Raw genomic sequence first — 12,358 nt, forward strand, 5'->3', positions numbered from 1 at the left:
ACTGTCTAACGTCAAGGTGGTCTTCCTGCCACCAAATACTACCTCTCTGATCCAGCCTCTGGATCAGGGCATAATAGCCAATTTCAAACAACATTATCGGGCTCTTGTGCTACGTCATCTAATGAGCGTTATGAATGACCAGACTGGCAAGGATAAACGTGCTGTTGAACTGGCTCGTAATCTATCACTGTTGGATTTCCTACATATGCAGAAAGAAGCCTGGAATCATGTTACACAGGCAACCATTCTGAACTGCTACAAGCAGGCAAGCTTTGTTAAGGATGTGGAGAGGGATGAAACAGGTGCAGCTGTTGCAAACGTGTCAGATGAAGAGGTTATTGACATCCCAGCCGGTTTTACTGAAGAGGCGTTCCATCGCTACGTAGCTGTTGATTACGATCTACAAACAGCTGAAGACAGCACAGATGTTGAGATATGCTCATACATGCTGGCAACAACGGCTGATGATGGAACAGATGAAGAAATGAGCAGCGAGGCACAAGCTGATGAAATTTAACAACCTCCTCCTGTCACTTTTGCAAGAGCGCTGGAGAGCCAACACCGTGCGGGCCTATCTGGAGGCCACTGGATGTCAGTGCTAAGACAGTTTTTACCGTCTGGCAGACGTAGTCTATGGAACTCACAGACCCAAGAGTGTACAAAGGACTATAACTGATTACTTCAAGCCAGCCTAATGTCAGTTAACTGAGACTGTATACTGTACGTATAATAAACAGTACTGTACATACGTTTATCAGATGTCAAGCTTCTTTGGGTCACAATGGTTAAGTGCACGTTCTGGTTAACTGCATGCATTTCATTGGTCCCAGACCCTTGCACTTAAACGGATTGTGCACATCGGATAAGCGCATGCTCTGTTTAACCGCATGCCGCACTTCGGTCCCATTTTTGGCGCCATCGATTTCTATGGGGACAAACTTCGGTTTAGCGCACCACTGATAAGTGCAAGATTCGCTTTTATGCATGGTTTAAGACCGCTCCCCTGCAGGAAAGACTCCGCATAAGCACACGCACGGAATATGGAAGCCAACTGGCATGTGACAAAGGGGCGATAAATTTGAAATCTCATTGGTTACCTGCCACAGGCGGTAACCAATGAGAGTTAATTTGTTAGAATAAGTGCATGCACAGAACATGGAAGCCGATTGGCACGTGACAAAGGGGCGGTAAATTTGAAATCTCGTTGGTTAACTGCCACAGGCAGAATAAGCAAAAGAAAGCTGTTAGAGTGTACACTGGAGCAGGGCTGTGGAGTCGGTACAAAAATCCTTCGACTCCGACTCCTCAGTTTATGGTACCACTGACTCCGACTCCTCAGTTTTTAATATGTATTTTTTTTTGCATGTTGACTGAAAGAGCGCAGCATGCAAGGCTGCATGTTAATGTTTGGGTTTAAAATCTATGCCATTGTGACTTTTTATTTTATTTATTAAAGAAACTATAAATATTCATTAATCCTAAAGTTTAAACAAAAAAAACACACATAAAAAAACAAGGTTGTTTATTGTTTTTTTTTATCAAGTATAAAGTCATCATAGCATTAGCAAGTATAAAAATCTGGAACAACATCCTTTGGAAATTAGAACAAAATCAAAGTTAACCTACATAAACCAAAAACATTTGGAAAACCTAAAACAACTTATATATTATTTAAACTTGGCATATATAGCTGTAGAATAGCTGTTAAACATAATCCAAAATTAACTAATATATTGTTCTTAGAAACAGAATTGCTTCTGCCAGATCCTCCTTCATAGAAGCCCTTAAATCTGATTTGATTATTTTCAGTGCTGAAAACAGTCTTTCAACACTAACTTGGGTGGGTGGCATTGCTGTTACGGTTCTAGCTGCATCACTGACAATCTCTGGATAAACAATGATGGCTTCTTCTATAGTTAGTTTTGATGAGTGGTCAAACTTTTCCACTTCTTTTAATCCTTTAAAAAAACTCTTGCATGAATTTCTTTATATGCAGATTTACAGGTTGCTTTTCCATGCTTGACCGACATCGCTTTGCTTTTGAAGCTTCCATTTTGTCCAAATAGGCTTGAAAATTCTCTTCTTCATTTGAAGAGGATGAACCTGAGTTACCATTACCACCAGTATTTATAGCTTTAGCTTCATCCAGTGGTTTATGAGTTTCAGGTAGCAACCCTTTCATGCGAACTGCTATGTCATAGAGTGCCTGTTTTCCTGTAGCAATTTGGTCACTGCTCAACAAAATTCGGCTCATTGGATCAACATAAATAGCAGCTAAGAGAATTTGATTATCCAGCAAAAGCTCCTCTCTTTTCCTCATTGAAGATACAATGCCATCAGCAATTAACCCCCCCCCCCCACACACACACACACACACTTTTGTTAAGGTTTATATATCAAGCCCTTCCATTCCAAGAAGAATTTACCTGGTGTTAAATCTTCATATTGCAGCTTCTTGGTAACAGCAAAAGGGTAAGAAAGTAGCCTAATTCTGTAACTTCAGCCCACTGGTTTTCTTTTAATGAAACATTTACATTGTCCAGTTCTTCAAGAAAGTCTTTTAGTTCAAGCAAACGCTTTATCATCAAGTAAGTGCTTCCCCAGCATGTTGCTTGATCCAAAATGGCTCCTTTTCCAGCACTTCTCTTCAGAATAGCATCTGTTTTAGGGATCCTGGCTGCAACAGCTACTTGCCTCAACTTGCTAATTAGTGTAGCTGCATGACGATCCTTCAATCCATCTCTTATTGCTAGTTGCAGAGTATGAACAGCACAACGCATATGTTGAATGGTAATAAGCTTAGATGCTTCTTCAGCAATATCATCCAAACTTTCACAGCTTTCTTGAATTGCAGAACTGTCATCTACTGATATTTGTATGCTGCTTTCTTCATCAACTTCCTTCATTTTTTCAATTGTGCTTAACATATTTGAAGCATTATCAGTTACAATACATAGAATGTGTTCCTTTTTAATTTCAAAATCTTCTAAAACACCTTCCACTAACTTCTGCAGATACTCACTGGTATGATGTGCCTGAGTGTCCTTTACTCCTAATGTCCGGGTTATTGTTTTTTTTGTTTTCATCAGCAAATCTAACATTAATTGCAAAATAATTGACTCTGTGACGTATGCATGCATCCATTTTAATAAAGACAAAACGTCCCTTCAGACTTTTTCTTAGTTCTTCCTTCTTACATTTGGCCTCTTCAAGTATAAGTTTCCTTATACTTTCTCGTTCCAGAGAAACTCCAAGCTTTTTAGCCATTTATCCATTTAAGCCTAAAAAGGCTGGTTGTGAAAAAAAAGATAGTGGTATACTATTCTTTACTGCCATTTCAATGATGTGGTTTTTGACTTTTTCTGGTGTCATTGTTATAGTAACTTTGTCAGCTGTAAAAAAATCTTGATAGTTGTGTCTGGCCTCCAGTAGATTTCTGATCTTTTATTGACCCTGAAGTAGATGGAATGTTTTCATTGCTATCTTTCTCATTCACAGCTTCTAACACTTTAGGATAGAAACGCTGCAAGTGTCTTTTTAAATTTGATGCTCTTGTAGGTGCATTTTTTTTCATAACCACTGAAACTGCTAATTTTTGCATCTCATGCTTTTTCACCATCATCATCTTCTATAATACATTGACATACATAATGTTTCCCATCTGTTGATATTGTAAAGTGTTCATAAACAGCAGACTTTGTCATGTTTCCCGACATTCTTTTTGCCATTCTGAATGGTGTGCCACTTCCACTAAAATATAAACCTCTTCTTGCAGAGAGAGAGGAAGTTGGGTGGAGTCTCTCTGCTGCCTTATCTGTGTGTGCTGAATGATCTTCTCTTGGAGCTTAAGTTCACTGTGGGGTCAGAGAGGAGGTGCTCTACAGCAGGTCAGTAAATGAAAAGGGAGATTGAGCAGAGGGAAGCTCTCCAGCAAAATAGTTCAGCTGGACTTCACACTAGTGAAACAACTAGGTACTAAGCTTTATTCACAGCAGAGAAGTACTTTATTCAAATGTATGAGGAGTCGGAACATTTTTGCCGACTCCAACTCCGACTCAATGTACCCAAAATTGCTGCCGACTCCGACTCCACAGCCCTGCACTGGAGTCGCCGTTGTTGTCATCGCTTGACTGTAAAAACTAACACTGACTGAATGAATAGAAGTTCTTAAAAAATTAGAAAACAAAGTCAAGCATCTATTGCTAAAGAATATGGTGTCAATCCCAGTCAAATTTCATGTATCTTGAAGCAGAAAGACCAGCTTCTGGAAGACTGGCAAAACAATACAAATCTACACTGGAAACGAAAACGGGCAGGAAATTTGGAAGCAGTGGCTAAAGAAGTTAGACACTAGAATGCGGGCACAAAAGCCTCAGATTTTGTTGCTTTGTGATAATTGTGCTGCACACAGTGATGATGTCAGGCTGTCTAACGTCAAGGTGGTCTTCCTGCCACCAAACACTACCTCTCTGATCCAACCTATGGATCAGAGCATAATAGCCAATTTCAAAAAACTTTAATCGGGCTCTTGTGCTACGTCATCTGATGAGCGTTATGGATGACCAGACTGGCAAGGATAAACGTGCTGTTGAACTGGCTCGTAATCTATCATTGTTGCTTTCCCTACATATGCAGAAAGAAGCCTGGAATCGTGTTACACAGGCAACCATTGTGAACTGCTACAAGCGGGCAAGCTTTGTTAAGGATGTGGAGAGGATTGAAACAGATGCAGCTGTTGCAAACGCGTCAGATGAACAGGCTATTGACATCCCAGCCGGTGTTACTGAAGAGGAGTTCCATCACTATGTAGCTGTTGATTACAATCTACAAACTGCTGAGAACAGCACTGATGTCCAGATATGCGCCTACACGCAGGCAACGGCTGATGATGAAACAGATGATGAAATGAGCAACAAGGCACATGCTGACAAAATTCAACAACCTCCTGTCACTTTTGCAAGAGCGCTGGAGAGTCACAATACCATGCGGGCCTATCTGGAGGCCACTGGATGTCAGTGCTATGACAGTTTTTACCGTCTGGCAGACGTAGTCTATGGAACTCACAGACACAAGAGTGCACTTAAGTGGATTGCTATATATATATATATATATATATATATATATAATATGAAAGCAGCATCCTGATCAAAAATCAATCCATTCAGTGACACTGTATATGCTGGATCCCAACAGGCACCCATTTCATAATTCAAATTTGATCCCCTGACAAAGCTTTTGTGAAATGGGTGCCTGTCAGGATCCGGCACAAAGTGTCACTGAACGGATTAATTTTTTATCAAGTTACTGCTTTCATATGAAGATAAAGGGTTAAGGTTACCGCCATATTGGCGAATGACTTTTGAAGAAAATTTGAAAAAAAAGTAATAAAGAAAAAAAATATTTTAATATATGATATGGATCAGTATAAAGTTGGCAGGATGACTGATTTATTGCTAAAAAAAAGTCAGTTACTTTAATCCACAATTTGGTGGAAAAACAACTCTTTGCAATCACTGAGGACTTTTTCCTCCTGCCTGGTATTGGTTTAAGAAAATATTTGAAGTGATTTGAATGTGTGTATCTTCTTCCATTTGCTTTATAATGAAAAATACACAAAAGATGCTTTTAATTAAATAACCTCTTGTTCATGAGTAAAGACACCCCAATTTAATATGAGAGGGCAGTTTCCATGAAAGCCTAGTTACCTGGAACCAGCAGCAATTTGCGTACCATCAGCGTTAAAAGTAACATGGTTTGCATTGGTAGTGAAACGAGTCAGGATGCCATCTGGAGCACCCTCAGGAAATGTATGAATTTGAACAGTGTTGTTTGACACAGCAGTAACCAGTTTTCCATTCTGAAAATATGGAAAAATATATGAAATTAAATATAGCAATGCAAATATTCTTTAGAAAAAAAGTTAATGTTGTTTTCTTGTGGCTACATTAAATTCCTAATTTAACAGACCTTGAAATGAGCAGACCACGACAACGCTGTGTATTTGTCAAGGTGAATTACACAAAGCATTTGTTTTCTCATTATCTATTTGTTTTTCAAATATTCCTAGGGAAAAGAAAACCTGTCAAGAAGCAGAGGGAGGAGAAAAAAAGTGGGGTTGAAGAGAAGAATGCTTTAATAGGGACCGAGGAAGAATGATCACTGAAGGTATAGAAATGCAAGTGTCTGGAGGAAAGCGAAATAAGATAGGAAAAATAAAAAAGCACATCAAGAACACAAAATAACCAAGAAATAAAGGCAAAACAAAAATATTCCCCTGGATGTTAAAAGGTTTTAGTTGCTGCTTACATTTTCTAAATATGCTTCCACCTCCAAAGCACTGAATAGGCCCAGTTTATCCTAACAGGTTCACAGCCAGTCCCACTTCAAATCTGATCAGCTAAACATTTCTACTAGCCCCAGTCTCCCCCCCCCCCCCCCCCAAAGAGGGGCTGTCACCCATTCACCTTTCTCAGGGTGCTGATATTGGCCCAATCAAAAACTCCACTGCCCCTTGATAAAATTAGCTATGTGGGCTGAAGAAAAGACCTATAGACCACCACCTTGTTACTATTAGCAAATGGGACTATAGGGCCTACTCCCCCTCCCCAAGGTATCATATAGTCTGACTACTCCTTGGTTGCATCCAGAACATCAGATGTCTGAATGCATGCTAGCCTAAAGGGCCCAACTGACTTAGATCAGCTAGCAAAGGAGTGTGGCCTGGTTAAGAAGAACTCTTCTTCAGCCAATAAAGCTTGCCTCTAAAGAATTAATTCTGAAAGTTCCTTCTACCATAACACTTCAAACCTGGAAAGATACTCGCCCAAGTGCTTCTGGACCCCCAAGAGAGCAAAGTGATGCCTTGTCTCTATATGAAAGGGGATTCCCACAAGAGGAATAGAAACTTGAGATCCATCAGAGTGCTTGTGCTAGACGCACATAATCCCCCAAGACTCTGGGTAGCACTTGCTTGGGAGAAAATGTGAAAAAGGGGGAGGAGCAGTGGTGTGCTGGAGCTGGCTCGCACGAGCCGGTTGTTAAACTTTCTACCGACTTGCAAGCCAGTTGTTAAAAATCGCAAGCCGGCTCTGGCTCTCCTCCCTCCCTCCGGATCTGGTCCCTCACCGACTCCTTGTCCTTCTAATTCTTTGGGGCAGGCAGTTATGCCTGCCCGCTGCCAGCTGACTCTCCCCCGCTGCCGATTCGCGCTTTAAAAATGGCTGCCGAGACTTCTGCTGAAGTCTCGGCGGCTATTTTGAAGCGCGAACTGGCAGCGGGGGAGAGTCAGTGCTGGCAGTGGGCAGGCATAACTGCCTGCCCCAAAGAATTAGAAGGACAAGGAGTCGGTGAGGGACCGGATCCGGAGGGAGGGAGGAGAATTCGCTGAAGGGAGTCGGGAGTCGCTGGGCATGGGTGCATGCAGGGCAGGGGAGGGGGGGAGGGTCACTGCTGGACATGGCTGGATGGAGGGCAGGGGAGAGAGAAGAAATGCTGGACATTGATGGAGGGGAGGGAAGAGTGAGGAAGGAGATGAGATGAGGGGAAAGGAAGAGAGGAGAAAAACTGCACATGGATGAAGAAAATAGGCAGAAGCTGAGGACCAGAAATGAAGAAGAAAGGAGGAAAGGAAATAAATAAATGGAAAGGAAGCCCTGGAAACGGAGTTAAGAGGACAGATAGCAGCAGAATCGGATACTGGGCCAGCATGATCAGAAAAACAGTCACCAGACAACAAAGGTAGAAAATAATCATTTTATTTTCATTATAGTGTTTGGAATATGTTCACTTTGAGAATCAGGTGCTCAACATTAAAAGTTTATATTTATTTACTTATGTCATTTTATCGCACATTAAACATCAATTAGATTGGAACCTGGGATTATTTAATTTATTTTTCCTGGAAGAATGCGCCACCCCCCTCCCCAGGCTCTCTCCCCGGCTATAGCCGGGGGGGGGGGGGCGCAGAGGGGGACCAGGGAGAGAGCCTGTTAAACATTTACCAGCACACCACTGGGGAGGAGCCTGGAACTGCCCTTTCTTTTGAGAACACTGAGCCTCCCTTTTTGATTACTGAGTACTTACTATACCCCTCTTTCAGTACAAAACATCAAAGTGGCTTACAAAACTAAGTAAAGCAAAGAAAAAGAAAGGAATGCCAACAATCTATAGGACAATGGAACATCCATAGCAAAAAAGTCAGATAGCAAGAAAAGAGGGAGGGAAACAGGAGAAGCGCCAGCTTCTCCATCAAGGTCAGGTCCAGGCATCCATTTTAGCAGAATGCCCTCAAAGGGGATCATTAAAGGCCAACTAAAACAGGTGTAACATAGTAACATAGTAAATGACGGCAGAAAAAGACCTGCATGGTCCATCCAGTCTGCCCAACAAGACAAACTCATATGTGCTACTTTTTGTGTATACCCTACTTTGATTTGTACCTGTGTTCTTCAGGGCACAGACCGTATAAGTTTGCCCAGAACTATCCCCGCCTCCCAACCAGCCCCGCCTCCCAACCACCGGCTCTGGCACAGACCGTATAAGTCTGCTCAGCACTATCCCCGCCTCCCACCACCGGCTCTGGCACAGACCGTATAAGTCTGCCCAGCACTATCCCCGCCTCCCAACCACCGGCTCTGGCACAGACCGTATAAGTCTGCCCAGCACTATCCCCGCCTCCCACCACTGGCTCTGGCACAGACCGTATAAGTCTGCCCAGCACTATCCCCGCCTCCCCCCCAACCACCAGCCCCACCTCCCACCACTGGCTCTGGCACAGACCGTATAAGTCTGCCCAGCACTATCCTCACCTCCCACCACCGGCTGGCTCTGCCACCCAATCTCGGCTAAGCTCCTTAGGATCCATTCCTTCTGAATAGGATTCCTTTGTGTTTATCCCACGCGTGTTTGAATTCTGTTACTGTTTTCATTTCCACCACCTCTCGCGGGAGGGCATTCCAAGCATCCACTACTCTCTCCGTGAAAAAATACTTCCTGACATTTTTCTTGAGTCTGCCCCCCTTCAATCTCATTTCATGTCCTCTCGTTCTACTGCCTTCACACCTCCGGAAAAGGTTCGTTTGCGGATTAATACTTTTCAAATATTTGAACGTCTGTATCATATCACCCCTGTTTCGCCTTTCCTCCAGAGTATACATGTTCAGGTCATCAAGTCTCTCCTCATATGTCTTGTAACGCAAATCCCTTACCATTCTCATAGCTTTTCTTTGCACCGCTTCAATTCTTTTTACATCCTTCGCAAGGTACGGCCTCCAAAACTGAACACAATACTCTAGGTGGGGCCTCACCAACGACTTATACATGGGCATCAACACCTCCTTTCTTCTGCTGGTCACACCTCAAAGACTAGGGGACACTCAATGAAGTTACATGGAAGTACTTTCAAAACAAATAGGAGGAAATATTTTTTCAGTCAAAGAAAAGTTAAGCCCTGCAACCAGTTGCCAGAGGATGTGGTAACAGCAGTAAGTGTAACTGGGTTTAAAAAAGATTTGGACAAGTTCCTGGAGGAAAAGTCCACAGCCTGTTAATGAGATGGACATGGGGAACTTTAAGAAGAAAACGAGGATAGGCTAGTTCAGACCTCAGGTCCAGGGGAAGAGAGTTCCAAAGGAAAGGTGCTAGAAAAAAAAAGGCTGAGTGGCAAGTGGATTCCAATCTAGCACAGTAAACCAGCGGAGTAGAGTCGAGATTCAAATGGTGAGCGTAACATGCACACAGGGCAACAAGGGGCAATTAAATCCCCACACTGCACACTGGGTGAAGTACTACTGCTCCTCCTGAAGCTTAACTGCCTATTTAGGTTGTGCCTGCACACCTCTCCATCCCACCTTGTCCTGCAAGATTAGTCACCTGAATAAGGAATAGCCCACAACCCTCCCTATGAAAAACCATCACTACATCTTGCTAGAATAAAAGGAGGGCCTAAAGCTGTCAGAAATCCAAGGAGCCCTCCTAGGATGCCAAAGTATGAAGGAACTACCCATCAGAACCTGGACCACAAGAAATATCCTTTTATTTCATTGGTCTGTTCTCACAGCAACTTCAAGTCTAGAGCCTTAACTAGAAAGCATGATTGATCTCACTCAGAAGAGAAATTAGACCCCCAAACCTGCAACTGAACTAAACAGCCAAATATCCATGGAACTGAGGTCCCCAAACTGAGTGCTTGAATCAAAGACATGGCCTACAACCCAGTAAAATATCCATCTGCTAATTATTTTACCATTTATAGCCTGCCTATTAACTGGTATTGACAAGTAACAGGCAAGAATTCAGCCAACTGCAGCCAGGCAGAAACTGACACCGGTGCCATAACTCTTGACCATTTGAGGTGGGGGGGGGGGGTGAGAGGTAGATGGCTGACAAACCTGCTTCTAGTACACCAACCTGCTTGAAACTTAACTGAAAGCAGTTACCCAAAGAATGGAAGGAAACTGCTCAGCAGGCCTATTACTGTAGTAACCACTGTCCAAGAACTTTAGACACAGTCCCCATGACTCCACCTTCAGCAGGGCCACATCAAGATAATATATCTGATAAGAGCTGCTCATGTGACCCACTGGGAGCTTGTTCCCCACACCAAGAATGGAGAAGTGACATCACTGCTAGGCATGGCTGCACATTAGTGAAGCTCTAAAAGGGCAGCAATAATTGAGATGCAATTCCATTCCAACCCTCAGACAGTGTGTTTTAAATTAATATTTAAACTTCTGGTCATTGACCACGCCCACCCACAAGAAGCACAACACCTTCAAATATGTTGCAGCTAGGAGTGTTGGTAAAAGCACTAGGGAGTCGCAGGTTTATAGCCCTGACAATATAACAGTAGAGAGCAACGACTCTCAAGGTGAGCCCTATGCAAGCGATGAAGAAGAACGACTTAGCTTTTTAACTCTTGTTACTGAGCTAAGATGAAAGAGAAGGCAAAAGGAGCAGCTGTGAATGAGAAATATGAATTGAGGATTTGTCAGGAAGAGCTGGAGAACAGCATTTGGTGTCTTTCCTTTCTCCCCTCCTCCTCTTCCCTTAATTTCTTTTGTAAACTGCTACAAAGAAAGAAGAAAAACAAAGTAATCCCCCACAAATCAACGCAAAGAGAACACAGTGGGAATGACCAGACAGGTGAAACAGGAATTCATCAAGAGATGTCCTTTATTCGACATTGGTGTACAATTCACACGTGTTCAGGATAATATATCATGCAGAGATAACGGGACTCAACACAGGCCGTGTTTTGACATCAAAGCCTTCATCAGCAGTCCTAGTACGGTTGTCTTATATATGAACAAGGTTATAAAAGGTTCAAAGAGCAATCATTAGCAAAGAAATGTCTCTTTCCTGAGACACAGCATATCACATAAAGGTGAATTGTGAATCAACACAAAGAGGAATTGGAAAATATTAAATATAAAGCACAGAATGAGCAAATATAGACCTTCTGGGAGAAACCTGAAGACTTGGAAAACCAGTCATAGAGAAGCAATGTGCACCTTAGAGGAATCCTGGAGGGAGAGAATTATCAGAACTGTATGGCAGTAGTATGCCATGTGCTTTTGGTACAGTCTTGAGGAGACAGGGAAGAAGTATGAGGCTGACAAAGGTAATTTTGTTAAGGAGCTACACTGTTCACCATCACCATGCACCGAGAGAGAATATACTGAGAATTCTAGGGCTACACGATACACTTGAGGGGCAAATCACCAAGAAATACTTTCTTGCTCCATCTGTTGGTTGATGGACAACCCACAAATACAGGACTGATCTATAGAACAAAAAGGAAGAATCAGTTTGGTCAGTCCATTCTAAAGGCATATAATATGCACAAAGTACTTAAAGGTAAAGAGTCAAAAGCCATCCAGGGACATGGAAATACCTAGTGTACCTGAGCATACCTCACCTAGAGCTACTACTGCAATTGTGAGCAAAATCCAAATAAATAAATTTTTAATACATCTACTATATAATTGTTAAGAATTGTTAAGCATTCCCACTGGGGAGAGGGAAAGTAGCTTTGGGAAATTCTTGAGCTTTCAGTTTCCTATGGAGGACAAAATTATCCTTCACCAAATTGGCTTCATCCAACTCCAGCTTTTGTATTCAATACAGAAAGCTCCTTCACATGAGCTGACCATAGTGGTTAGACTAGCCATCTGACCAACCTAACCCCTTCTGTTTACTAAGTCACGCTAGCAGCTGCCACGTGGCAATGCCAACACAGCCCATTCAAAGCGAATGGACTGTGCTGGCATTAGCACACGGCTTAGTAAATTGGGGGGGGGGGGGGGGTAAGTTTTAAACTGGGTAGAAAGAACTTCACCTAAATTTGGTTGATTAATTT

General features: G+C 42.5%; 1 protein-coding gene across 4 annotated transcripts in view; it reads right to left on the minus strand.

Moving 5' to 3' along the window:
- The window catches only part of WDHD1 (WD repeat and HMG-box DNA binding protein 1), a 157,898-nt gene that overhangs the window by 123,669 nt on the left and 21,871 nt on the right, over positions 1-12,358 (minus strand). For 3 of the 4 annotated variants that reach the window (XM_030214279.1, XM_030214280.1, XM_030214281.1), the window contains one exon: positions 5,706-5,857. The exons of the other annotated variant lie outside the window; for it this stretch is intronic. In XM_030214279.1, coding sequence (XP_030070139.1) covers positions 5,706-5,857 — 152 coding nt within the window. The remainder of the gene's footprint in view (positions 1-5,705; positions 5,858-12,358) is intronic. 4 annotated transcript variants of the gene reach the window in all.

The sequence above is a fragment of the Microcaecilia unicolor genome, chromosome 9 (assembly GCF_901765095.1).
Source record: "Microcaecilia unicolor chromosome 9, aMicUni1.1, whole genome shotgun sequence".
Classification (NCBI taxonomy): Eukaryota; Metazoa; Chordata; class Amphibia; order Gymnophiona; family Siphonopidae; genus Microcaecilia; species Microcaecilia unicolor.